Genomic DNA, 25,326 nt, shown 5'->3' on the forward strand with positions numbered 1-25,326 from the left:
CAGGCTAGGCAATGGTCTGACAAGCAGCAGCTGAGCCCAGAGAAGGAATAGGGGTGTGGCAAATATCTCAGAAGAGATCCTCCCTAGTTTTTTGGTGTGATGGAATGTGTCTACAAAGGGGGAGGTGATGTATGGACTACAGTAACAGAGCAGGTTCTCAGGAAGGAGGGAGCACATTCCAGGAAGGGGGCAAGACAACAGACCACACAGTCTGGAGCTGGATCATGGGAAGAGGAAGAGATTTAGGATAGGCACTCCCTAGAATCTCCCAGGGTATATCCACTAAGTTAGAGTAATACAGATTTCGTCTGGCAAGATTCTGTCTATATGGTATAAGAAATAAAAGAACTGAACTTGGCTGGTCTGTTTCTCGGTCGATCTTGGGCTGGGCCTGACACTTGGACTGTAAAGGCAAGCGGGGAGAGATGTACTTTGAGACTTGCAAGATTGATGTCAGCCTTGCGAGATAGTCCAGACAAGAAGCACACCCAGAAGTACCAGCTCTATCTTTATTGTAAGGTTACATTAACAGAATCTTGCAAGTCTGAAAGTACATCCCTCCCCCCTCACCTTTACAGTCCAAGAAACTAGGGAGGGTCCCTTCTGAGACGATTGCCATGCCCCCATTCCTTCTGCGGGCTCAGCTGCCTCTTATCTGACCGTTGCCTAGTCTGTGACTCTTCCACCTGTCTCCCAAGGTCATTCCCACATACTATTACACAACCCCATGATCAAAGTCTTTTTGTAATGTGCACACATCTTAACTTTTTTGACTCCCCCTCCAGATGCTCCTGACTAATCCATTAATATCATTAGCATTTCTTTTAATACCCTGATATTCTGAATATGCAGCAAGCTTATGTTAGGCAAAGTATGCCAAGCTCATGATGCCTTCTCTTCTACATCTGCAAACTGAATGCAGATGTTTCAATGGAAATTGTTATATGAGCAAAACCTCATCTCTGTACTAGCTCCAGGCTCTGGATATAAAAACCACATAATACAAAGTTAATTCCTTCACTATGAGAACCGGTCTGGTTTAATGGGTAAAGTAGTGGGCTTGAAATCGGGAGACCATGAGTTCTAGTCCTCCCTCAGGCACAAAACCAGCTGGGTGACCTTCTCTCAAGCTAACCCACCTCACAGGTGTTGTTGTAGGGAAAACAGGAGGAGGGAGCATTAGGTATGTACACCACCTTGAGTTGGCCAAAAATAAAGGCGGGATGGACAGAGCCATCAAGCAATAAGTTCATTGGCATCTCTAACAAACCACAGTGACATCATATGACTTGTGTAAACCATCACACAAGATATAATTCACACCATCACCTTCCTGCACATACCTACATCACCTTGATATATATTTTAGATGAAGGTAAGTGGACAGACAGGTGAGATCAAAAGCACAGCTTGCTACCACAACTGCTGATGGCGGCATTGATTGGGGATTTATATTCACAAAGCTTTAAAACTATAATCTAACACTCCTCAAAAATGATGTAATGGCCCACGGACATTCCTGCTAGGTTATGCGCTATGTTGTGGCTCATGTAAAACTGAGCTCGCTACTCACTCAGGGCAAAATTGAAATTTAAACCAATCCTTCAGCACAATTTATGAAAGATTCCCTTTGAAACGGACGGCTATAATGCTGAGAAACATTCTCATTAGATAAAGCGGCAAAAACATGCCAGCTATATTAACCCATAGAACATCACAAATCCAAGTCAGTTGTCACAAAACCATTTTCAGTTAAAACCCTGTTCTTCTTACGCTCATGTTTTCTTTCTCACTGTCCTCATCCCCACTTTCAGATGCCTTTAATTGCTGTTGGATACAGGCGTTCAAACAGCTCTGAATGGTAAGCATCAGTTTAGCTAGAATAAAAGAACAAAGTGTCTCAATTATGAAAAATGACAAGCGACAGAGTGGACAGCAAAGCTACTGGCTCAATTATTGCTTCATTAAAAAAAGGGAGAAGCACCGTGCGTTTATGCTCCAGCAAAACAAACAAATAAATAAATAAATGCAGTTTAATAAAAGCATGCAGCTGTTTGGATTAATATTTCATCAACTGTTTTTCTTGTTAGGGATTTCAATGGATTTCTAAATGGCTTTGAGCATGTTCCCGACTATATATTTTAAAACCACATCAAAATAAATTATTTAAATGGGACTGTAGTTAACACTCAATGGATATATTCTGGGGAAAAGTTAAGTACTATTTCCGTTTAAAAATAAGCCAGCCCCGTAATTAGCACCTTCTATGCACACATTACACCCAACTTTTTGTCACCTCCTCCTGTTCCTTCTTCCTGACATTTTCAATTTGGCCCAGAATTCTTCAGAAGCAGTTATGGGTGCCTGGGCATTTACCAAAAAGCAACAGAGGGCTTCTTTGTGGATATGGGGGAGTAAAACACCCCAGTTGTTCCATTACCCAGGTCAACAACTCCAACATTGCTTTTCACACCATTACCTATGTTGGTGGGATTAGCGTACTCATGAGCGTATTGATAGAATTTTCTGGCTGCAGATGCATTCATTTGGATGAGTGCCACACAGCGTTCGCACCACACTTCTTCTGGTTGATTGACAGGCAAGAAAGAGCTGATCAGAAGATTTACTAGCCGTCGGGACACAGGCCGCGAATCAATCTCAAGGCGAGTTAAGAGGTGCTCTATAGGACAAATTTTCCAAAACTGATTTGAGAGGATGGGAATGGGGGAGAAACAAAGTTACTGTGATTAGATTTTATAGTGAATGTACCTTCAGATGGACTCCCTGCTGACTGATTATCTGATATCCTGCATTCTTACACAAGTTGCTTTTTCTGGCTAGAAACTTCTACAAAACTCTCCCTGGAAAAACACAGCCTATGTTTTGCAGCATTACTCTGGCAAACAGCCTCTATTCAACTTGTCTTTTGCTACTCAGGAATCAAGACAGATTATCTGCCTTACTCATTGATTTCCGATTAACCACTTGCAGACAGAACATCATAGCAGCGTTGTGTCAATGTCCAATGTTGGGCTGATGTTATATACGCTGCAGGAAAAAAATAAATTCTGACTCATGCTACTGCAAGTTAACAGTCTCACTTTCATCTCGTGCAGCTGCCCAGGCATTTCATTCACCTCTTTATAAAAATATTTACCTTATTTTTCATTCAAAATAATCTCAAAGCAGGGTGCAATAAAAGACACTGACACAATGATACAAACTTACCAAAGTTAAAGCCATAAAAAGGACCCACAACGTCAGAATCATACCAGATTACAAAGCACCCTTAGGGATGTCTGGGGGGGGTGGGGGTGAAAAAGCTCAAAATGGCAGCTGTACCTATGCAACCAAAGCCCCGTTTCCTTTTTGTGTGTGTCACATGAGATGTGTAAAAAAGGGTGAGGCTTTGTTTGCACAGCCATAGTCACCATCTTGACCTTTTTGACCCGCTTTCTCCCCAGTGCCCTTGAGCAGCCTAAATTTAGCCAAAACCAAGGGAGGACACCTAGGTCTTTGGTTGGCACCACCACCTAAGCAGGCAAAAGGCCAGAAAGGGAATTCACAAATGGCCAGAAAGGGAATTCCATAACTGGGGGCTACCAGTATTAAATATGAACATGCTTTGTTTTCCAACCATGGATTAAAATAAGAATAACTAATTGTTTGTGCCTTCACAGCCAGAGTTCTTTTGATATCGCCTCCGCCAAGGTAGCCCACGCTTAAGCAAGGGATTCTTCGGACTCTGAATTCTGACTCCAAAACTGATTCAGTGTTCAGAATTAAGTACTGTACAGCTGTATTAAAATAATTGCACATCTTCTGGGAATGAGGTCTGGACTACAGAGAGTTCTATTAGACAGGATAGTTTATTTTGTCATCTGATCTTCACTGATCTGATTTGCTGATGCTGAGGATAAACTGACAATACAACCATCACTCATTTTCTACTCTCCGATGCCATTCAGTGACATCTCAAACCCATGCTATCCCTTCAGCGGGATGGTACTTTGCAGCTGAAAAAATAAATTCAATCCCTTGCAGAGCAAGGGCACATGATTTCAAAAAATAAATCATCAGGAAATAATAAAATGCTACTTTTTAGCTGTTACTTTTCTATTGGACCTGCCATCAAGATAACTGCTCGAAAAACTGCAGGGAAGAAAGGATGCTAAAAGTTCCTTCTTATTGAATAAATTAAAATATAACAATGGTAAATTGTTTGGGGTGAAATGCTAATGAATTCTTTGGACCCCTTTCCTTTTAAAATATTGATGAATGCACATGCTCCAGAATAAATTGCCTAGTTTTATGCGTCGTGTCTGCAGCCTAGCAAACTAATTTATCCCACCTTTGCAGCCTTCACAGCCTTAATTTTCAGCAACATATCAACGAAAGCCACCCTAACTTTCTCTGAATTGTCATGGAGATTGTATTTCAGGGCTGGCAGGAGCTGTTCCAGTAATGGGTGGCTTAGTATATTGTCCAAAATCATAGGCAAGCACTGGAAGGGAAATAGAAAAAAATATCAATAAAAGGTTATCACAAGAAAACAGGGGATTCTTGCATTGAACCTATTCTACCTGCCAAATACCTGCAGCTAAGAGGACAGACGCTGGGGAATGACAAAGAGCAAGATGATCCATTTTTATTAAGCATGTCGTTTAAATGCAAAGTGGTATGTGTGGTGATTATATAAATTTTCTATTAATATTCCTTCAGAGAATGTGCTGCTAAAGCGGAACAAAGGCATCAGATAGTTATGAAGGAACCTAGAACCAAAGATTTTAGAAGGTTCTCTACCCTTCAGATGTTTTATTTCAGGTTAAGGTACCCGTTGGTCCACTTATAGTTCTCGAAACAACATTGATTCAGATATTAAAATTCTAATGAGATATGGCACATTTTCAAAGCTCACCAACACTTTGCAGCATGCTTCTGATTTATGATGTGCGCTTCCCATGGCCCTACTTTGAAGATTTTTTTTTAAAAAGGAAACAACGCTACAATAGAGGCAGTCCTCACTTAACAACCAATTGTTTAGTGACCATTCAAAGTTACGACAGCGCTAAAAAGTGACTTACAACTGGTGCCTGAAGTTATGACCGTCATAGCACCCCCACGGTCATGTGATTGTGATCTAGGCGCTTGGCAACCAGCTCGCACTTACAACGGTTGCAGTGGACTGGGGTAACTTGATCACCATTTGCAACCCTCCCAGCTGGCTCCTGGCAAACAAAATCAATGGGGAACCACGTGATTCACTTAACAGTGTGATCTGTTTAACGACCACATGATTCACTTAACGACAATGGTAATTCGCTTAAGCACCACCACAAAAAGGTCGTAAAATTGGGTCCGGTCACGTGATGATTCTTTTAACAACTGCATCGCTCAACAACCTAAATTCCGGTCCCAATTGTGGTCGTTAAGCGAGGACTACCTGTACTCAGCATAGGAAGTTGAGTATTGTAGATCCATCTTTGCCACTGGACGCTTATATGGACTCAGCATTCAAGAGCACCTGCTATCAGCTTTGACTAATACGATAACTTTCCTGAACAAAGATCATCTTGCTGCGATAGTCTACACCTTAATAATGTGGCCTTTGGCATCCACTGCAGCAAACCAGAATCCCTAAGCAGAATCTGGAGTTATGCAAGGCGCAGCCTGTAGTGCCCAGAACAATGTTATTTGATGCTAACCAGAAGCTACTAGTCCCTCCTCAAGTTTGAAGGAAAAGGGAAGAGGGATATACCTGTAATCTAAAGCCTAAGGGCATTAAGCAAGTCAAAATTTGCTGTTACCTCTGCATGAGGTAATTTTGTTCTGAGTTATACGACAAGGGAGCACACTGACAGTTCAAGGAGAAATTATAATGGCTAAACAAAAGATACCTTATTTACTCACACTTACTTTAAAAACAGCACATCGGACATCAGCCGAACTTGTATCAAAAGCAAGATCTTCAATCAGAGTTTTCAGAAGATCAGCAAGCACTGCTGCAGGAATCATCTCCCAATATTTAAATGCTATTTTACTAACACCAAGCACTCCTGTTGAGCGGACTAAGGGTTGAGGATCTTCTAAGAGAGCCTATGAATAGAATTCAAATAAGCAGAAATAATACTATGACATTCACTCTACTTTGCATTTAGGCAACTTGGCTCCATGTCAACAGAATGCTGGAGACAATCTCAAGAGATTCTAACTTGAATTGGTTTTATCTTCTGGCCTCCTTCCATTAGCAGAAGAGACAATATGTTGGTGGGGGGAAAAAAATCCCTTCTGCACTTCTACACATCTGATCTGTAGAATTCAGGGACCTGCTGAAGCAGATCTAAGAGTTTGCTGGAGGCTACATGGAAAGCAGAAGAAGGAAAACTCGTGTAATACTGGATGTTGTACAACATTTTTAGAGATACCAACCTTTTGTTAAGCTACCATGCCTATATAGCAGTGTTTCTCAACTTTAGCAACTTTAGCTGGCTGGGGAGTTCTGGGAGTTGAAGTCCACAGGTCTTAAAGTTGCCAAGGTTGAGAAACACTGCTATATAAGTAAGTTATCATATCTTCAAAATATCTCATAACCTGTATTTTCATTTGTTATTAAGATGCTCATTAGCAATTTAGATTCTGAATCAAGAAGTTACATCTACATAGGGAAGAAGAATGAAATAGCATTCAATATTCAGCTGATATGTTTTGGATGTAGTCCCCATGCTAAAATATGGCATTATATGTTGCAGTGAGGATTTATGTCACCACAGTTTTCCTTTCTAAATATCCTCTGCATACTAACATACAGAACAAGAAGAAAACTTGGCCTGGGGTGGGGAGGGAATACCTCAAGCATGGGGTTGGCTAGCCCCATAGAAGCCTCCTGTCTTCAGCCCCAGATTTTTCATTTTCTTGGACTCTCCTTTCCTTTTTTAGAAATGTTTTTAAACTGATGTTTTTATGTATTTATGTATATTTATGGTTTTAGTGTTCTGTGTGAGTCGCCCAGAGTTCCCCCATTGGGGGGAGATGGGCGGGGGAGAAATGAAATCAATCAATCAATCAATCAATCAATCCTAATTGTCAGTGAGAAGTAAGAAAAGCTATCCAGGCTTCGATAAATAGATAGACAATAAAGTAAATAAAACAGACCCAACAGAAAAGTTCACATGAAGAACTTAAAAAGTACTTACAAAAAGTTCATCAAATTGCTTCTGGATTTCTTTATCCATATCTTCTTTGTTAAGACTGGGATCCAGAATAGGGAACGCGTCAACAAAAAGTAATGCTGCATTTGAACGGACTTCAGAATTCCTGGTCTGATAAATTACACATACAACAGCAGAATTTGGAATCAAATTTAGTCTAGCTTTTGAAAATTATCTGGAGGGAAGTAGGACAGTTTGATAGAAATATATTACCTTCAAAGCTCTCCAAAGAATAGGTTGATAAAGTCTATAAAGAACTTCTTCAACTCCTTGGCGACATTTATTTTGTTTGTGGAAATAGCTCAGCAGCTAATAAAACAAAAATAAATTAAAATGATTTAAGAGTTACTCCAAACAATTTTATCCAGCTCTTCGCAAAATTTGACCCACATGGTACCTATATATGAAATTTGCAATGTTCTGCAGCAGTACAGTTCTTTAATATGCACAGAAGACGATATATATCTGCTTTCCCTTTCAGTAACATATATAAATGAAAATACAGGTGTGTCAACCAGTAAGAGAATCTCAACAACTAAGTCTTTGGTAGCCAAGCAGCCTTCCCACATGCCACACGGCAAACTGTTTCTAAGTCAAACATTCCTTCAAAACTGTTGTTGAGCAGGGATCCCAGAAGTATCTGAAAGCAACGGCTTGAAATAACAGCTCACCTCTCGCACTTTAGCGTGTAGAGGAGAGTTCCGGGGAAGGTGAATTGCATGATGCATGAAATCCTGAATGCAGCTATGTTCAATTACCTGAAATAAGAATACACGCTCTGCTTAATATTCAAAAGCTGAAAAAAATACAAGCACCTTAAAGAAACTGGCATCCAACTTGCATCCACAATGCCACTTATAAAGACCATTAAGACAGGAGCAAGAAATCTGGAGGAATATCAGCTTAACTATGTCTTGAGCCTCTCCTCTTCTCCATTTCATTTCATTTCCCATTTCTCTTCCATTTCAGGACATTCATCCTGTCTCCTCCCAAATGGCTTTCTGCCAAGATGCTGAAGCCTTCTTTATTGGGGACAGGAAGAACATCTCCCTTTTACTGAACTTTCACAGGACTGCAGGTAATGTTGCTCTGTAAGAGCTTGACCACAGTTTTTAATTTTTACCCAGCTGATTTTAGTAGTTGAGTTTGGTACTATTTATTCGTTTTCATTTTCGTTGTCAACTTGAACTCCGTTAGGGACATAATCGACTACTGACAGGAAGCATTTATTTATTTATCTACCTTGCTACCATAGACGTCACTCACCTCAACTTCAACCTGCTTGGGATAGGATTTCATGCTTAAATCTAACTCAGGGGTAGTTCACCGTATTGGGCTCAAGAAACATTTGGGGCTCTGCAGGACCATCCCAAAATGGCTGCCCCAGGGATGGGGCTCTTTACAATTCAGGGGTTCATCTTTTATCAATGTTTTAAGAAATTACCCTGAAACCTTTTAAAAACTGCTTTTCCCCTGGCAGAGGGTGGATTTTCAACCCTCTATACCCAGTTTCTAGCAGACAAAGATTCTCTACTATTATCTTGCATGGTGGAAAATTGCCAGCAGCCCACTGGTTGCCAAGAGGAGCATCTATGCAGGGGTGGTGCAGCTGTCAAAAAAGTCAAGATGGCAGTCACATCAGTGTGATCCAAGACCTGCCCCTCTGTATGTTTCTACAACATCAACACTTGTACAAAAGCAATGGGACTTTGATTGCATGGTCTAGACCACCATTCTAGTCACCATCTCTCCAGACCCCCTGTGGCCCACACCAGGGACAAGCCATCATTTCTTGTCATCAGTCCCCTTCTTATGGATCCCAATTCTCCTGAAAACTCTTTGCAGAAAAAATGAAAAATGAAAAAGTTATGTAACATCCATATCCAGCTTTTTTGATATCAGGGATGGCATTTAAGACTGATTTGAGGGCATAGGTTCCCAGCAAAGTTTCACTTCATGTAATGCTAAGCCAAGTTTGTTTTAACCATGGTTTATTGAATAAGCCATAAATGGCTGGGTTCACACATCATGCAGAAACAGAAACCAATGTTGACAAACTCCAAATACCTTGTGTTCACACCAGTAGCCCCTCAAATTCAAGCTTAGTATGTTGTGTGAATCCAGCTATTTGCCAGTGTGATGTGTGAACCTATCTACCTACCTATGAAGGCATGCTAACTTGAAAACTGAAAACACCCACACATCTGAAAATACCTGTTAACCATTTCTTTATGTATTTTCCTTAAATCCATTTTGTAATGAATTATAATTATTCTGAAACATTATACCTCTGTTATCTCCCCTGAACTCTTCTTCCAGGCTCGGAAGTAAATCTCAGCAACATGGTTCATCAGGGACCTGGGTCAGTAAATTAAAAGACACACTACGGTGAACCTACAGGCATTTATTTAGTTTCAAAAGGCATCCAGGCATTTTGCAATTTCCTTCCCCAAGCTAAAATTCTATTTTAGGTCTGGTGGAATACAAAACAATTTAGCTTAAGCCTCAACATTTTGTTACATTCCCTATGGCCTCTAAACATACAGGATTTCTTTAACTGCTATAACTAATAAGTGCTCAACATCTTACTCTGTATCTTCTAATAATATTTTTATTTTCTGGTGTTTGTGAACAGATGCTTTTGCAGTTTTAACTCTCCTTCCTGCTGGTCACGGTTGAGACAGACCCTAGAAATGTTCTGCAAGACTCCTTCTAAAGAAACAGCTTCCTGTAAAAATGTATTTTTCATCTTCATACCTTCACCAAATGGGTAAGGTGAATCTCCATGCAGATGGAACGCTCAGCATTTTTCTGCAAGTTATTAGTGCTTCAAATTGGTAAGCAAGTGAGGGCAACACGGCAAAGTATACAGATGAGACCACTTGCCCGTGACCAACAAACCAGAATTCAGGAAATCCCCAAGTCACCATTTTGTAGGAAGAGAAACTTACCTAGGAAAACACTGCAGTTGATTTTTAACAGTCCCATGTATCATCTTAATGAAATTTACGTTCCATGTGAAAAGAAAGCTCAAGAATCTTCTTCCCTGGAAAAAAATCAGACAATATTACTTCTTAAGTAGACATAAACCCTTTTAAACTGACAACTGTGATATTCATACGGTTTGTCTTTCTTTTACTTAAGGCTAGAATCCTACATATTTAGAGAGGGGGAATATGGCCTATTGAGCACCATTTGACAATTCTTGAGTGAATATGAATAGGACTAAATGCTACAACATGCTCTTGAAAGCTTTTAAATATGTTCACAGCAAAGTGTGAAATTAAAGCAAGTTTCTGAAGAAGAACATTAAGCAAACAAAATTTAAGCACCCCAAAAAAGCAAGCTTTGACTACTTTCTTCAAGAAGGCAGGGAAGCGTACCTTGCATTTTTCAGCTTTTTGGTAACATATTTACCTACAATAAATCTCACTCCCTCTTTAAAGTTTCTTTTCTGGATATTTCTGAGCAGCAGATACTCTATCTATCTATCTATCTATCTATCTATCTATCTATCTATCTATCTATCTATTTATTTATTTAACAAATGTATAAGGCCACCCATCTCATATCTGGGCGGCCAACAATTAAAGCAAAATAAAAACAGAATAAAAATACAACCAACAATTAAAAACATAATTATGTTTAATAATATAATAATTATTATTTTAATAATAATTAAAAATGTCATAAAAACATACAAAAAACAATACAGCATCAAATAGCAGCCGATGTAACCCAATGATTTCACTACTCTGGTGTAAATATTACAAGAAGTCCATGCACATTTAAAAATATACAGATTCATACCTCTTCCTTTTTAATATGGCCAACACTCATAAAGCACTGAAGTAACAAATCTTTAATTTCATTACTCTCTTCTGAGTCATAATCGAAACACAGCAGAGCCCGGTGGTGGTGCCATAGACGGGTTATATCTGCCCCCTAAAGGAGATGAATAAGATTGTTTCATGACACCGAGTAGGCGAGGGACATAAATCTGCAGAAAGTACAATGACGAGATATGCAAGTGTTGTGATCACCAGCGATATGCCCGCGTCAGCTTGGAGCATCATCTGGTTGGATGGTGACACTTGGATGGTTCTCACGAGTTGACACTGAAGAGCTCCTAGCTGTGGTTGTAAATTTTGGAGCCTGGATGTCTTGCTACACTACCCTGGCATATCATTCAACCCAGGAGAGATACAATTTATTACTTATTCACCCATTCCTGCCCATAGTTCTAAAAGCATCCGACTTCCCTCGGGTTTATCCAAAGGAAAGGAAATTAATCCCCTTTAAAAGATTTGTGATGTACATTAAAAAAATAAGTGTCACTTATCTCATTCATAAACATGCACGTATCATTCTAGGCATTGTACATGTATTGCATACCACAACTTTCTTCCCCTGACTCCTCTTCAGAAGCATAACAAAAGCCGTTCTCCCAAATTGTTCTCTTCCTTCCAGTCCCTTTTCCCACCAGCATTCGCACAGGCGCTGAATGGCTCCCAACAGAGATTTTTCAGAATCAGGTAATGCATAAAGCGTGCCTGTAACACAGTTATTCAATGAAAATGCAATCAATTTGGGGGCAACAGAAAGGATGTTTGCAATCTGCATATGCCTCTAAAGACGTATTGCTAAAGGTGAAGTTTTTGACGTGGCTATTAGGTATCAAGTATCTTTATGGCAGTCAAAGACCAGTACATGATAAAACTCAATAGTATAAAATAGGTTACGTGTGTGTACAAATTGTAGAATCAACTGAGTTTATTGATCAATCGGCACCACATTTTGCATATGACATAGCAGAATTTAGGTATATTTAGAGCAGTGTTTCTCAACCTTGGCAACTTGAAGACGTGTAGACTTCAACACCCAGAAGTCCCCAGCCAGCCATGTCAAGGTTGAGAAGCACTGACTTAGAGTAACAGAGTCATGAACATCTGAGACATTGCTATCCAAAATGCCAGCTGTAAAAAAAAACCTTTTAGAAAGTGTGTTTTAGTGTTAGATTTAATATGCCTACATTTTACATGTTCCTTAAGGAACAGAATGGTACATCATGCAAGGTTAATGCAGTTCTGGATAGATTGGTGTCCAACCAAATCTCCTTGGTTTTGAAAAATTAACCATAATGTTTTCCAATCTGAAACTCATACAATCAAAGGAATGTTAAGCTTGGAAAGCAAATATCCAAAAAGCTTGGATACTCAAATATCCAAGTTGTAAACACATCATGAGATTCAGTATTTATGTCAACATTTTAGATTACTAGCTTGCTGTTATAAGAATCTTCAAAACAACAAGAGCTAAGCACGTATAGGGGATATGCAATCATTCTAATTGCACCACTGAAGTACAACCTGAATAAATTAAAAGTAGGTTAAGCAAATATGTGACTCTATGGAGAAAAATCACAAGCTTCAGGCCGGGACTACTGCCAGTAGCATACAGTTATGTTCATCACACACATAATACGTACCATTTAATATCAGAGCACATTCTAAAAGAGCTTTGATGTTAACATTTTCATCTACTGTAGGAATGGATGCAGTAACTATAGTTGCTACACCTTGAATCACAGCTGTAGTTAGCTCCTGAAAGTTCAGAGACAACATAATTAAAAAGAGAGATGTAGTACAAAAGTGTATATTTTAAAAAAAGCAAGCTCAGAAGATCCAGCAAACACATTTTTGGAAGAACTGCAAAAGATCTAGTGAATAAGATTTTGAAAGAACTCTTGGCTTGATTTGGATATAAATCCATTTGCTTTAAGAACACTTAACTTTGTCCTCTGCAGTAAATGCACTCAATAGTTTTTTTTTTATTTCTGTAAATAAATATTTCTACAGGCAGAAGATAGATTACCCCCACCCCACCCCAGCAGCATGGCATACATATGCAGAATTAATGTTGAACTGCATGTATGTACCAAATTTGATTTTTGTGTCATTTTTAGATTATTTTAGTCCGGGCTATCTATGTGATTTTATGTTTCATCTGTTTTATGGATTTTTTGGGGGGGAGGGTTGTATGCCACCCAGAGCCCATTGGAATTGGGTGGCTATAATAAAGATAACTATAAATTAAATACCTCTGGGAAGAAAATTAAGGAAATGCCTATTTTTAAATGAGCAATAATTAGCTCAAATCACTATTCCAGTCCAAAGTAACAGACAGTACAGAGTCACATTACAACAAAAATAGCTTGAACAATATGTGCACCTTAGAACATGACCAGCATGCTACTTTTAAGAGCCAACTGCATACAAAAGCATAGTAGCTAGTAACTGAAATATATTCAAGTAAAATTACCTTTGTTGCATTTTTTTCCGTTTCCAGAGCATCGTCCCTTTCTTCTCTCACTCTCTGCCATTCTTCTATGGGGTTATCTAGCAAAACCTTTGCTAACAAGTCCTTTAATCTCTTCCACAATGCTTCCTTTTGCTTTCTTGATAGCTCTTGAAGCAGTTCACTTAGATCAAAGGAATCTGAGGTATCCTTCTAAAAAATGGTCAAAAATAGCTCATCACTCAACAAACTGTTTCATACTGCATCTCACTGTATTATAAAATCACATTTGGGCTTTAAAATGCCACCAAATATCAATTTTAAAAAGTAGTTCAGCTCTATTTTTTTAAAAAAACTCATTTTGAAGACTTAAAATTAGATCCCTACAGTACAATTACACATGTCCACTCAGATGACCTCTCCTACAGGATGGAGATTGGACAATGAAAAATCTTACTCTCAAGCAGAACAATACTACAAAAGACCAAATGAAATATAAGTATCTGTTGAAGTCATTGCTTTGGATATCAGTACTCTCAGGATGAATATGATGATCAATGATAAAATAAGATGCTAACAAAAAACAAATAAGAGACAATAGACAATGCTCCTTTTTGAATAACAGAAGTACCCAAAAGAGTCTCATCTCAAGAAATCATCACTTATGCCAAAAAGCACTCTAGGCAGTTGTTTCATTACCAGCTTTCCTTTGAAAAATTCTAAAATCACCTTCAGCAATTTGTATGGTTGCTATTTTTTTCTGTCGAACCTAAACCCACCTGCATTTTAAATCTGTAAAGCCATGTATACCTGCGTCAAGAAATGATTCCCCAAAGTTTTGCCTTTTTATCCCCTATCAATTATGCATTTGCCAAATCATTTATTTTTCAAGTACATTTCTCCGGGGCAGTTTCTTCTGTCCTCAGATTTAATTGTAAGCTGAAGAAAAAACTTAAGTTAAACAGAGATAAGATTCAAGAACAATTAATTACAAACCGCAACCCACACAAAAGAAAGGGGGTCGTTCTGATCTTAACGCTGATGTTGGCCCTAAAAAACTCCAGAGAAACTCAGCAAAACAGAGCATTGGGAAAAAAAGTTGGGAAAGAACATGTAGAAAGAGAAGCCCTGGAGTGGGAAGGAAGGAAAAATGATGAAGGATATGGACAGGAAAGGCTAAAGGAATGCCACCTGGGTTGCCTGCAGGGTATGGTCAAAAAAGTCAAGATGGTGACCACAATGGTGTGATCAAAGCTCCAAAACTGTTTTTTACATGTGTAAAGAAGGTTGACTGCCTCCCTCCCTCCCTTCCAAATCTGGACATATTTACTCACATGAAGCTGGATAAAATGCAAAAACTCCTCAATGGCACCATTAAACACAGTCCCTAGGAAAGCCTCACGTTTTGTCATGTTGCACTATTTGTCATTCACAGAAGTCTAGAGAGAAAATATTATGACAAAGAATTTAATAACACAATTAAATGAATTGCAATTCAGCCAAAGTTCTAATTTCATAGGACACTCAGTTTGAGCTTATTACCAGATCAAGATTTCAATTCCAAAGTTGTGGAATTATGACTCAAAATGAAGTAAAATAAATTTGCCAGTATCAAATTTAATAAATCACTAGAACAGCCTTCTCCAGTCTGGTCAGCCTTCAGACGTATGGATTTCAATTTCCAGAATTCCTAACAATCCCTGGGAATTTTCCGTAAGCCCCTCAGAACCTGGTTATGGCATCAGGCCTGGGGGTCCAAGGGAATGGTGAGTTGCTGAGGTGGCTCCATTGCTGTTAATACCTGTTGCCCTCTCCTTGCTTTTTAATCATAATAGCATTTTTATTTTACTTGTTAACTGTTTTTATATTACTGTTTTATAGTTTTTTATTGTATGCCACTCAGAGTCACGTTTTGTGAGATGGGCAGCCATATAAATATGATGAATGAATGTTGAGACCTTGGTGGTCTCTGAGCTTGGTTGTTTGCTTGCAGACATTTCATTATCCAACTAGGTAACATCACCATGATGAATGAATGAATGAATGAATGAATGAATGAATGAATGAATGAATGAATGTTGGAAGTTGAAATTCACATATCAGGAAGAAACCAAGGTTAAGAATGGCTCCACTAGAAGTTTAAGGTAGAAATAAACTCATAGTATTGGCTCAGCCCAAGACAGCCACTGGTTTTCAAAAAACAACTCGGTGTCTAGCACAGGGTTTCTCAACCTTGGCAACTTTAAGACATGTGGACTTCAATTCCCAGAATGCCCCAGCCAGCATGGCTGGCTGGCTGGGGCATTCTGGGAGTTGAAGTGCACATGTGTTAAAGTTGCCAAGGTTGAGAAACACTGGCCTAGCAATTACCATATGCTGAGCAAAGGAGAAAGCAGCTTCTTGAAATTGCACTTTAAAAGTTTAGCAAGTTTTGAGGATAATGGGATTTGGGGTGGTATATAGCTACAATCATCTGCCATGGATAGATACAGCTGGTACAGTTGACCACCATCGGACTGAAAGCTCTACCTGATGAGGTTTGAGACAGTGCCACTGGTCAGCCCACAGACTAGCTCTTTGGAGAAGAAATGGCAAGAGATGAGATTTATACAGGTAGTCCCTGGCTTAAGAACGCCCAGTTTACGGATGACCCCTAGTTAAGAACGGAGCCTATTGTAGCAAAATTCGAGTTAAATACACAATGGTTCGAGTTCATTACACAATACTCCTTATATAGTATTATACAATAATACTGTTCCAGCGTACATACAAATTCGAGTTAAGGACAGACCTTGGGAACAGAACTCATTCTTAAACTGGGGCCTACCTCTAATTCAGAGAACTGCCATGATTTACAATTATACAAATAATACTTAAGGATATAAACATCAGTTTTTGAGAAATCATACGTAGACTGAAAGATTTGTTTAGGAAAGAGGCAAGGAGCTTTCAACTTGCTCAGTGCCATACCCACGGATTACTGTATTGTGTTGGCGGCCCTCAACTTTCCAACAATATGCATACTTTTTAAGCATCCTAGATTAAATAATGGGCTCAGGACCAGTTCAACTCAGAAATAGCTCTAGGTATGGCTTGCAATCTTCCTAACCAACTTACAGCACAGCATTTCAGGTAGCCAGTCAGTCAAACGTTATTTCAGTATAGAAACAATTAACAAATTGTTTAAAAGTAAAAGAGGAGGACCAAACATAAAACACTATTCTTCTCCCTCTCCCCCTCTCCCCATGGATGATGTCAATACCCATAATCCGAAACCAGCAGAGCTGCTGCAGGAGGATTAAGCACACACACACACACTTTTCTGGCATCTCCAGCGCGTTGCGGCAGGTTCCTGCGGACTAGTAACTTGAACGCCTTCCCCTCTCAGGCTGTCTAATATGGGATTCGAGCTGGGAGACGTTCCCCACCACTGCCACGTCCAACTTATCCGGCGACAGTTCAAACGTACGATTTTTCCCACGGACAGCGGCTGCCCGGCTCCCTTTCCCTGGACTCACAGCCAAGACGCCGCCGATTCGATTTGGCGCTTCCGCCGCCCGATTCGAATTCTCCCGCGGCCGACACCGCTGAACGACTCTCACTGAGCATGCGCACGCAACGTGACTCACGGCTGTCTTCGAAGGGAGAAGGAAGCAAGGTTTGCTGCGCGTGCGCACTTGGGGTTTCTGTTGGGCGTTGTTGCGGGTGTTGCTTTGCTGCTTAAGTCGGCCTTCCCCAACTCGGGGCCCTCCAGACTGGGTGGACTACAGCTCCCATGATCTCCGCGCATGACCGGAATAGAAACCAGAAACGTACAACGATAAGAAAAAAAATGCGCTATTAACTTGGGTTGAAGTGCATTTTATCATCACCTGGTTCTACAGCAGTGTTTTTCAACCTTGGCAACTTTAAGATGGGCGGACTTCAACTCCCAGAATTCCCCAGCCAGCTTGCTCTACAGCAGTGTTTTTCAAACTTCCAAACAAGCCAGTCGTGGGGAATTCTGGGAGTTGAAGTCCACCTATTTTAAAGTTGCCAAGGTTGAAAAACACTGCTCTGCAGCTTATTAACAATTAGCCTATGGCAGAATACATAAGACAGGGAAAGGACTGGCAGCCCGTTCACAAATTAAATTCAGACAATCACAAAGCATCTACTGATATATGGTTTACTGTTGCTTTCTGGTAAATAGCAGAAAGCAGAGCTTGTTGTTGTTTAGTCGTTAAGTCGTGTCCGACTCTTCGTGACCCCATGAACCATATTGCGCCAGGCCTTCCTGTCCTTCACTGCCTCCCTGAGTTTGCTCAGTTTCATGCTCATTGCTTCAGTGATGCCATCTAACCATCTCATCCTCTGCCGTCCTCTTCTCCTTTGGCCTCCCATCTTTCCCAGCATCGGGGTCTTCTCCAAAGAGTCCTCTCTTCGCATTAGGTGGCCAAAGTATCTGAGCTTGAGCTTCATTATCCATCCTTCCAATGAGCAATCAGGGTTGATTTCCTTTAAGATTGACTGGTTTGACCTCCTAGCAGTCCAGGGGACTCTCAAGAGTCTTCTCCAGCACCACAGTTCAAAGGCATCAATTCTTCGGCGCTCGGCCTTTTTTATGGTCCCCTTATCTGATCTTGAAGAACTAAGCAGCTTGGACCTGGTTATACTTGGATGGGAGACCACTAGGAGATCCAAGGACTATTGGCTAGATTGGGAAGAAAGAAAAGTCCTGGAAGAAGGACAGGGCAAACCATTTCCATTTTCTTGGCCACAAAACTACATGGACATGACCCTGGAGTCACCAGGAGTTGAGCCTGACTCAAAGGGTGTTACCTTTTGCGAGGCAGTTCCTCATCATTGTAGAGCTCAGCTTGGGCATATTTCCAGACAAGCTTGGGGCTGTACATCATCTTTTTATTTCCAGTAGATCCCTACACAGTCCATGGGGATTCTCTTCAATAAAGAAAACACCGGGGATTTTGGGTACAACCTGGATTTATATCTATTCCATGTTCTCAATATGGCACGTCTAATAAACTTTTTTAAAGTCCACATGAATTTTAACTGTATTGTACCATAAATATCTATGCCATCCAAACCTCAGGTCGTGACCTTCTAACTGTAAAAGTCTCGTGTTTCTCAGCAACATCCATTCCTTCATCCAGACCAAACAAGCAGTGAAATACAGTTTCAAATCCGGTAAACCCAGGCCTCCTCTTCCCTTTGCATCTTGTAACACTTTATATTTAACTCATGGCTTTTTCCATTGCCATATAAATTTAGATATTTAGATATTTTTAGAACGTATAAATTTAGAAATTTAGATACTTTTTGCCATTGTTTAAATGGCACATCAGTTGTCAAAACAGGTATTGTCTGAAACAAAAACATCATTCTTTCAGGTAGTCCTCGTTTAGTGACTGCCTTGGACAGTGACTGTTTGCACTTACAACAGGGATGAAAAAGTAACTTTGCAACCAATTCTTGCATTTACGACCTTCGCAGGCCTGTAAAGCAAAGGAAAGCTGACGTCAGATCATAAGCACAGTTGCGGTTTCACTTAGTGACCACTTTGCTTAACAACCAAATTGCTGATCCCAACTGGGATCAGTAAGTGAGGATTACCTGTACCCCCAGTGCATCCCAATGGGAGAACAGCTGGGCAGGGGCTTGGAAAATTGCTGTCTGCTCCATTCTAAGCCCCCTCCCTCCTCCCTCCTGGATGGAACCCATTGGTCTGTTCTGCTCTGTTTTTCCAGACAGGCAGACAGACAGGACAGCAGGGGCATCTGCAAGGAGGCAGAGACTTAACAAAATCAAGAGGCAGGGCTTCATTTGTATGGTAGTGGGCACCATCTTGACTTTTTTAACCCTCCACAGATGCTCCTGCAGGATTGAGCCCCCTTTACTTCATTTCTTTCCAACGTTCTGGTGGATTGGAAAAAATAAAATAAAAAATAAAAACCATTACGATAGCAAAAGAAGTAACAAATTGATGATGGCATAAACTAAACCGTAATGTGGGTTATGTGTTTTAAACCACTGCGTAATGCCCAAGCCCAAAGACCACCAAAATAAATGCCTGAAGAGGTGTCATCTTTAAGGAGCCGCAAGGCTGAATTCTTTTTTTTCCTGTTAAACCATAAAAAATCAATCAGTCAATCAATCAATCAGTGGTCTCCAACCGGGAAAGGGAGAGGTTGTGAGGGATCTCTCCTTAGACCCAAGGATGTGTATTCTGTCTGGGAAGCGGCCCTCAGGCTCGTGACTGTCGGGTGGCACCACCACGCCCTTCGCCCAAAACTTGCCACGGGAATCTTAGCAGACTGAACGTAAAAATCAGATCTGAAGCGATTGTGGCAGGAAGTGACACTTTCTTTCTTCGAATGGTTTTTGCAGAAACAGCATGAGGCAAGTCTTTGTCAGCCTACCACCCGAGCGTCAGTTTTTATCAGGTATCCTCCTTACAACCCTGATCTTGCACGCTTCCATTTTAACCTGTCTGCATGTTGGCTGGGAATTACGGGTGCCTTTTAGATGAAGCTCCCTCTTCCTTTCGGGCTGCCGTCAAATCTGGTGAAAGTGGTCCTGAGGATGCCATTCCCACAAAGGTTGCCGAGCAACCGCAGACGCATGTTTGCCTACCGGGCATCCTTTCATCCCTCATTTTCTTTTCCTTAAGCGAGTCCTCTTCCTGGCTGACAAGGAGGCTAAAACACCTCGGGAAAAACCATTGTGATTTTGTGCATCATGCCCCGTTTACAGCAACAGGAATGCAAGTAAACTATTCCCTCGTTGTGACACTAGACAATAGATAACAGCTGAAGCCTTTTGATTAGGCCATCCCTACTATTTCCCCAATATTTATTTCAACATCCGAGGCAGTTTTATTTTATATGCACTTCAGTACTGAGAAGGCTGGTTAGGAAAATAGATCTGTTTATATCGTGGCTAAGTTGTTATTTCCATGGAGGAAACGGTCTTATTTTGGTATTTGTTTTCCTTCCAATGTGTCCTGCGCTGATTTTTTTTTTCTCTACTTCTATTTTCTATTTCTTTCTTTTTTTCTTTTTAGGTGTCACAATAATGAAAGTTACACAATATAACTGTGCTCTGTAGTTTTTGAAAAGTATAATTTTCCCTTCTGGGAACAGTGCATGATTCATCTGTATTTTCTTTCTATCTTTTTTTAAAATTACAATAACATTATTTTGAAACATGATTCATCGGCCGTGCATACAGGACGGACAGCCCTGCAGGACTGTATGTCAGAGCTACGGACCAAAAACTGGCTGAGGCTAAATCATAGCATCTAATTTATGAAAAAATTGTCAAGATCCCCCCTTTTTATCTGTTTGTTTGTTTATATGGTAGCAGCTTCAGCTTGAAAATGTGGCTGTTTTACATTTGGGCTGCCTTCCGTAGGGCAAAACTCTGTTTCTGCAGATTCTGTGTTGACAACAGAGGTCACATCCGTGTCCCAAATTAGCGGCATCAGAAAATCGTCTTCAGCTCAGGCGTTTCCCCGGCTCCAAATACAAAGGGAGAATCGTTACTCACCACACCCTGCAGCACCATCTAGTGCTGTATTTGAATCACTTAAGCGACAGAAGAAATTCTCCATTTCTAACTGCAGCAGCCCAAATTGTGCTTTGTGCTCAGAGCTTAAAATGAAGCAATCAGAATACGAAATAAAATCTAACGCTTAAGCCATATATTGTCCGCTACTTTTAGAAGATAATTTTCTGGATCTGTCTGTTAGGAAGACTTGCGTTTTGTTTTGTTTTTTGAATATTTTAAAAAATAGATTTTCACAGGTTAAAGTATGTCTTTTATACCTATGCAGAGGCAGCTCCCTGTGCACGGGGATGTTTTTAAAAGCCCTCAGATATACGAAGGATAGATCTGTCAGGCCTAAAGCTGCAGTTCTGTGTAGACTCACTGAGAGGCAGGCTTAGTGAAGTAAAACAGGTTTATTAAAATGTAAACACACTTAAGTTGATGTTGTAGATGTCTTGTTTGAACAGCATGTGTGGAGGATCAATGCTGGTCAGAGGCCTTCACCTGGACATTAAGGAACAGAATGGTGGTTTAAGTAAAGATCTGGTCTGCTCAAGGTCTCCCTGATTACAGTGGCCGTGATCCACTCTCTTGCATAGACTTCGTATCAAAGATCCCGAAACCAGCCTGTGGAAATGATTCTGCTGCGTCCAGCGTCTGTCATCCTTAGATAACCTTCGGGGTCAGTGAGCAGAATTCGTAGCATTGGTGGACATTCTTGGGCCTTATCCATCCACAAAATGGCTACTCTCAGGCTAATGAGAAAACCACCATCTTGCGTAACCTTTCTGTTTCGCCACAAAACGGGTCTGAGCTTGGTGCCGCAGCCAAAAGACATCCAAACACGAGGTGCAGAATAAAGAGTTGCTTTTATTAAGGTACCAGAACAAAAGGACTCCAGCCTGTAAGGCGGCAGGAGTCCCGAACATAATTTGGTCACAATCTTTATACAGTGGTACCTCTAGTTACGAACGCCCCTCCTTACGAATTTTTCGAGATACGACCAGCTCCGACCCCAAAAATTTACCTCTATTTGCGAACTCCGCCTCGAGTTACGAACTGGATCCGCGGCCATTTTCCCTGCTGCCACGCAGTCGCAGCTTCCTGTGGGCGAGATTGTGGTAGCAAGGAGACGTTCGGTGAGGCTTGTGGTGTGTTTTGTGGTGTTTGGAAGGTTTTTGGTGTGCTTGTCAGCATGGCTCCAAAGAAAATGCAGAGCAGGCTGGCAACTGACTTTAGACAGGTTTTTCCCCAGAACTGAGCCTGCAGCTAAGAGGCAAAGAAGAGAGGAAACCCCGAAGGAGATCTCCCCGATGTCCCTTTGGAGGGGGACTCTCCCTCCAAACAATAACTGCCTCCCCACCCCATTCTCCCTCTTCATACTGTGCTGTACTGTACTTTTTTTCATGTTTTTGTGGTTTAAAAATAAAATGCATATGTTTCAGAACAGATTAACCGTATTTACATTGAACCTTATGGGGAAATTTGCTTCAGGTTGCGACCAAATTCGGAGGGCGGAACGGATTAACCATATTTACATTGAACCTTATGGGGAAATTTGCCTCATGGTGCGACCAAATTCGGAGGGCGGAACGGATTAACCGTATTTACATTGAACCTTATGGGAAACTTTACCTCGACTTGAGACCAACTCGAGTTGCAACCAGAGTCACGGAACGGATTAAGTTCGTAACTAGAGGTACCACTGTACTTCCCAAATTCCCTCCCCAGCTCTTCATTGGTCAGGTACTATGGAGTTCACAACTTATCAGGTACGCCAAATACAACTTCCAGTTGTCCCGCCTTAGTTTACATCTCCCACTACCCTACTCTAAAGGCCCTTGCCCTTATTTACAGTTATCCATATTTGGGGCTTCTACTTACGTGTCCCTGCAGGCTGCAGTTTAAACGGACAGCACCCTGTCCTAATTATCTACATTCTCCTCCTTTCCATATGACGCAAGGTCCTTTAAGCCTATATCTAAATTTCACACATCCTGTTTTCCAGGTTGTGGGCCCTCTTGCAAGTGTTCCAGCATGTTATCTCCCCCCCCCCCCCCCCGCTTATCCGCTGCCCCAACAGTGGGTGGTCCGGCTCATTCCTCTTCAAACTGGTGTTGGTATGGCCTCAGTTCCACATATGAACCTGGGGGGAGATTAACCCCCTTCTTCTGACCCTTCATTTCTTTCCCCCCAAGCTGCTGCTAATCCAGTTTGCTGTGAGACCAGGCTGAAGCTGCCATAACCTAAAGATGAAGTAGGCACATAAGCAGAGAGGACAAAAGCCAGGAATCTTATCTATGAGATCCCTTCAGGGAGGTAGATAAGAAGGAAGCAAGTCGTTAAGGAAAAAACAAAGAACCTGAACCAGAAAGAAGAAGTTGGGCCTGAGCACATGGAAGCCCTCACCCCAATCCCATCAATTTGTACAGTACTTTTGGGGATAAAAGGGGTCCCAAAGCCCGCCCACTCAGAGTCCTCTTGGTCATCTGAGTCATCCAGACTTGGCGGCTTCCTCCCTCTAGCTAGTGCCTGGCAGCCTAGTTGGGAAGGACGTGGGTAAGTGCCTGTGTGTGTATGAGGAAGAGCAAATGTACCTTGCAACCAGTAAAGTTTTGCTGTTACTTTAAATTCACTGGGTCTCCATGTATTACAAAGAACCTCTTGTGCCTCAATGTTCGGTTGGAAGTGATTTGTGTGCATCTCCAATTATTTCCCCGCTGTTGACCAGGGCTGTGTGTCTCTCTGCTCCAGCCGCACCTATCTGGAAAACCCAGGTAGAAAGCAAGGGGGGCTGACAAGATCCGCGTGCCTCAACAGGCTGTGAGTGTGTGAGTGAGTGACCATAAGCCGAACCTGGGAGCAGCGTGTGTAACATTGCCTTGTCTGGACAGGTTTCCTAAGAAAGCCTCAGGGTGCTTTACTGTTTTCCAAGAAAGTTGATGGGACCTGCCTGGAACTAGACGCGCTGTTATAAAGACCCAAACCCACCCACAGACACATAAAGCTGGAAGCTGGTTATTCAGCCTGCTTCGGAGGACGACCACTGACCTATCCTTCATATATCTGAGGGCTTTTAAAAATACCCCCATGCGTAGGAAGTTAGAGTGCTGCCACTTTCCAAATTATTATTATTATTATTATTATTATTATTATTATTATTATTATTATTTCAATTTATATAGCTGCTCATCTCACCACAGTTGACTCTGGGAGGCGTTTTTTTTTTTTTTTTTGTCTGCGCTCAGTCATGGCTGACCCTGCAGTGACTGCTTTTTGGACAAGTCCTTTGCAGTTTTCAAGGCAACTGTTTTTTCGGAAGTGGTTTGCCAGAGCCTCCTTCCTAGGGCAGAGCCCAGCTGGCGAGCGCAGGAGGCGGGGTTTCCGTTGCTTAGCGCCCTTTTCGGGCGCACGCGGTTTTTTCGCGCTTACCGGCAACGTACAACAAAGCTAAAAACTGTAAAATGCATTTAAAATATATAAAAACATAAAAGAATTACAGTTTGAGTTTTATGAAATACGCACATCCGCGGCAAACATAAGCCATTTCAGCATTTGAGAACGGGTGGCAGCTTTTCTCCTCTTAATGATATCACAGCCTCTATATTTGTAGACTAAGAAGTCTTGGAAAAGGGGGCCTTTGCCCAAAGACTTGTAGTACAAAGTACAAATGTCAACAGGGGCTGCTAAACATACCTTCCCCCTGCCACTCCCGTGATTGTTTGCCTGTTCGGACAAAATTATAAGATTGCTACCGCTGCATCTTATGGGTGTGCTATAAAGTTCTCCCAGCAGGATTTTCTCAGTCTATCCTAAAGGATGTACTCAGTCACCCTTCCCTGAGATTACACAATGTTTTCCCAAAATGTTGGTTTTACATGAGCAATATCCTGAAAATGCACTTCTTTTCCTGGCAGAACTTCTGAAACATCCCACTTGGCAGAATTTTCTCCAAATATTTGCCACGAAGTTTCTGCATCACTGCCAAGTTTCTCTACAGTACTTCAGAACAACGTGAAAGCCAGGCTCTTGGACCAGGATGCAAAATAGTACTTTTTAGTAAGCACAATAATACAGAGCTATAAATCTAGAGAGAATCAACTGAACAGTGGAGTCATTTATCCTCCACCTGAAAAAGTTCAACGAAACGGCCTTCCAAATTGCTCAGCTGAAAAATAGAAGTAATTTTGGAAATGGCATTTGTGTAAGTTTTGCAGGACTTCACAAAGCTTAAACACACATCCATGCGCAGATCAGGGAAAAAAATGTCAGC

At 41.1% G+C, this 25,326-nt stretch overlaps 1 protein-coding gene across 3 annotated transcripts in view; it reads right to left on the bottom strand.

Moving 5' to 3' along the window:
* Positions 1-17,088, bottom strand: part of NCAPG2 (non-SMC condensin II complex subunit G2) — a 32,120-nt gene extending 15,032 nt beyond the window's left edge. For 2 of the 3 annotated variants that reach the window (XM_088150425.1, XM_025173103.2), the window contains exons 1-15: positions 16,975-17,051; positions 14,840-14,944; positions 13,530-13,718; positions 12,697-12,811; positions 11,604-11,761; positions 11,019-11,153; positions 10,160-10,254; positions 9,497-9,566; positions 7,880-7,966; positions 7,422-7,517; positions 7,194-7,319; positions 5,917-6,096; positions 4,352-4,504; positions 2,480-2,702; positions 1,774-1,877 (exon numbers count right to left, since the gene is read on the bottom strand). In XM_088150425.1, coding sequence (XP_088006551.1) covers positions 1,774-1,877; positions 2,480-2,702; positions 4,352-4,504; positions 5,917-6,096; positions 7,194-7,319; positions 7,422-7,517; positions 7,880-7,966; positions 9,497-9,566; positions 10,160-10,254; positions 11,019-11,153; positions 11,604-11,761; positions 12,697-12,811; positions 13,530-13,718; positions 14,840-14,917 — 1,809 coding nt within the window. In that variant the 5' untranslated portion in view covers positions 14,918-14,944; positions 16,975-17,051. Of the gene's footprint in view, positions 1-1,773; positions 1,878-2,479; positions 2,703-4,351; positions 4,505-5,916; positions 6,097-7,193; positions 7,320-7,421; positions 7,518-7,879; positions 7,967-9,496; positions 9,567-10,159; positions 10,255-11,018; positions 11,154-11,603; positions 11,762-12,696; positions 12,812-13,529; positions 13,719-14,839; positions 14,945-16,974 lie in introns of all 3 variants that reach the window. The other variant, XM_088150424.1, reaches the window with a different exon arrangement.
* Between the last annotated feature and the right edge of the window lie 8,238 nt (positions 17,089-25,326).

Source organism: Python bivittatus, unplaced genomic scaffold (genome assembly GCF_059951505.1).
Source record: "Python bivittatus isolate LINGU-HERP-01145 unplaced genomic scaffold, Pbiv_v1 ctg000610_np1212, whole genome shotgun sequence".
Taxonomy (NCBI): domain Eukaryota; kingdom Metazoa; phylum Chordata; class Lepidosauria; order Squamata; family Pythonidae; genus Python; species Python bivittatus.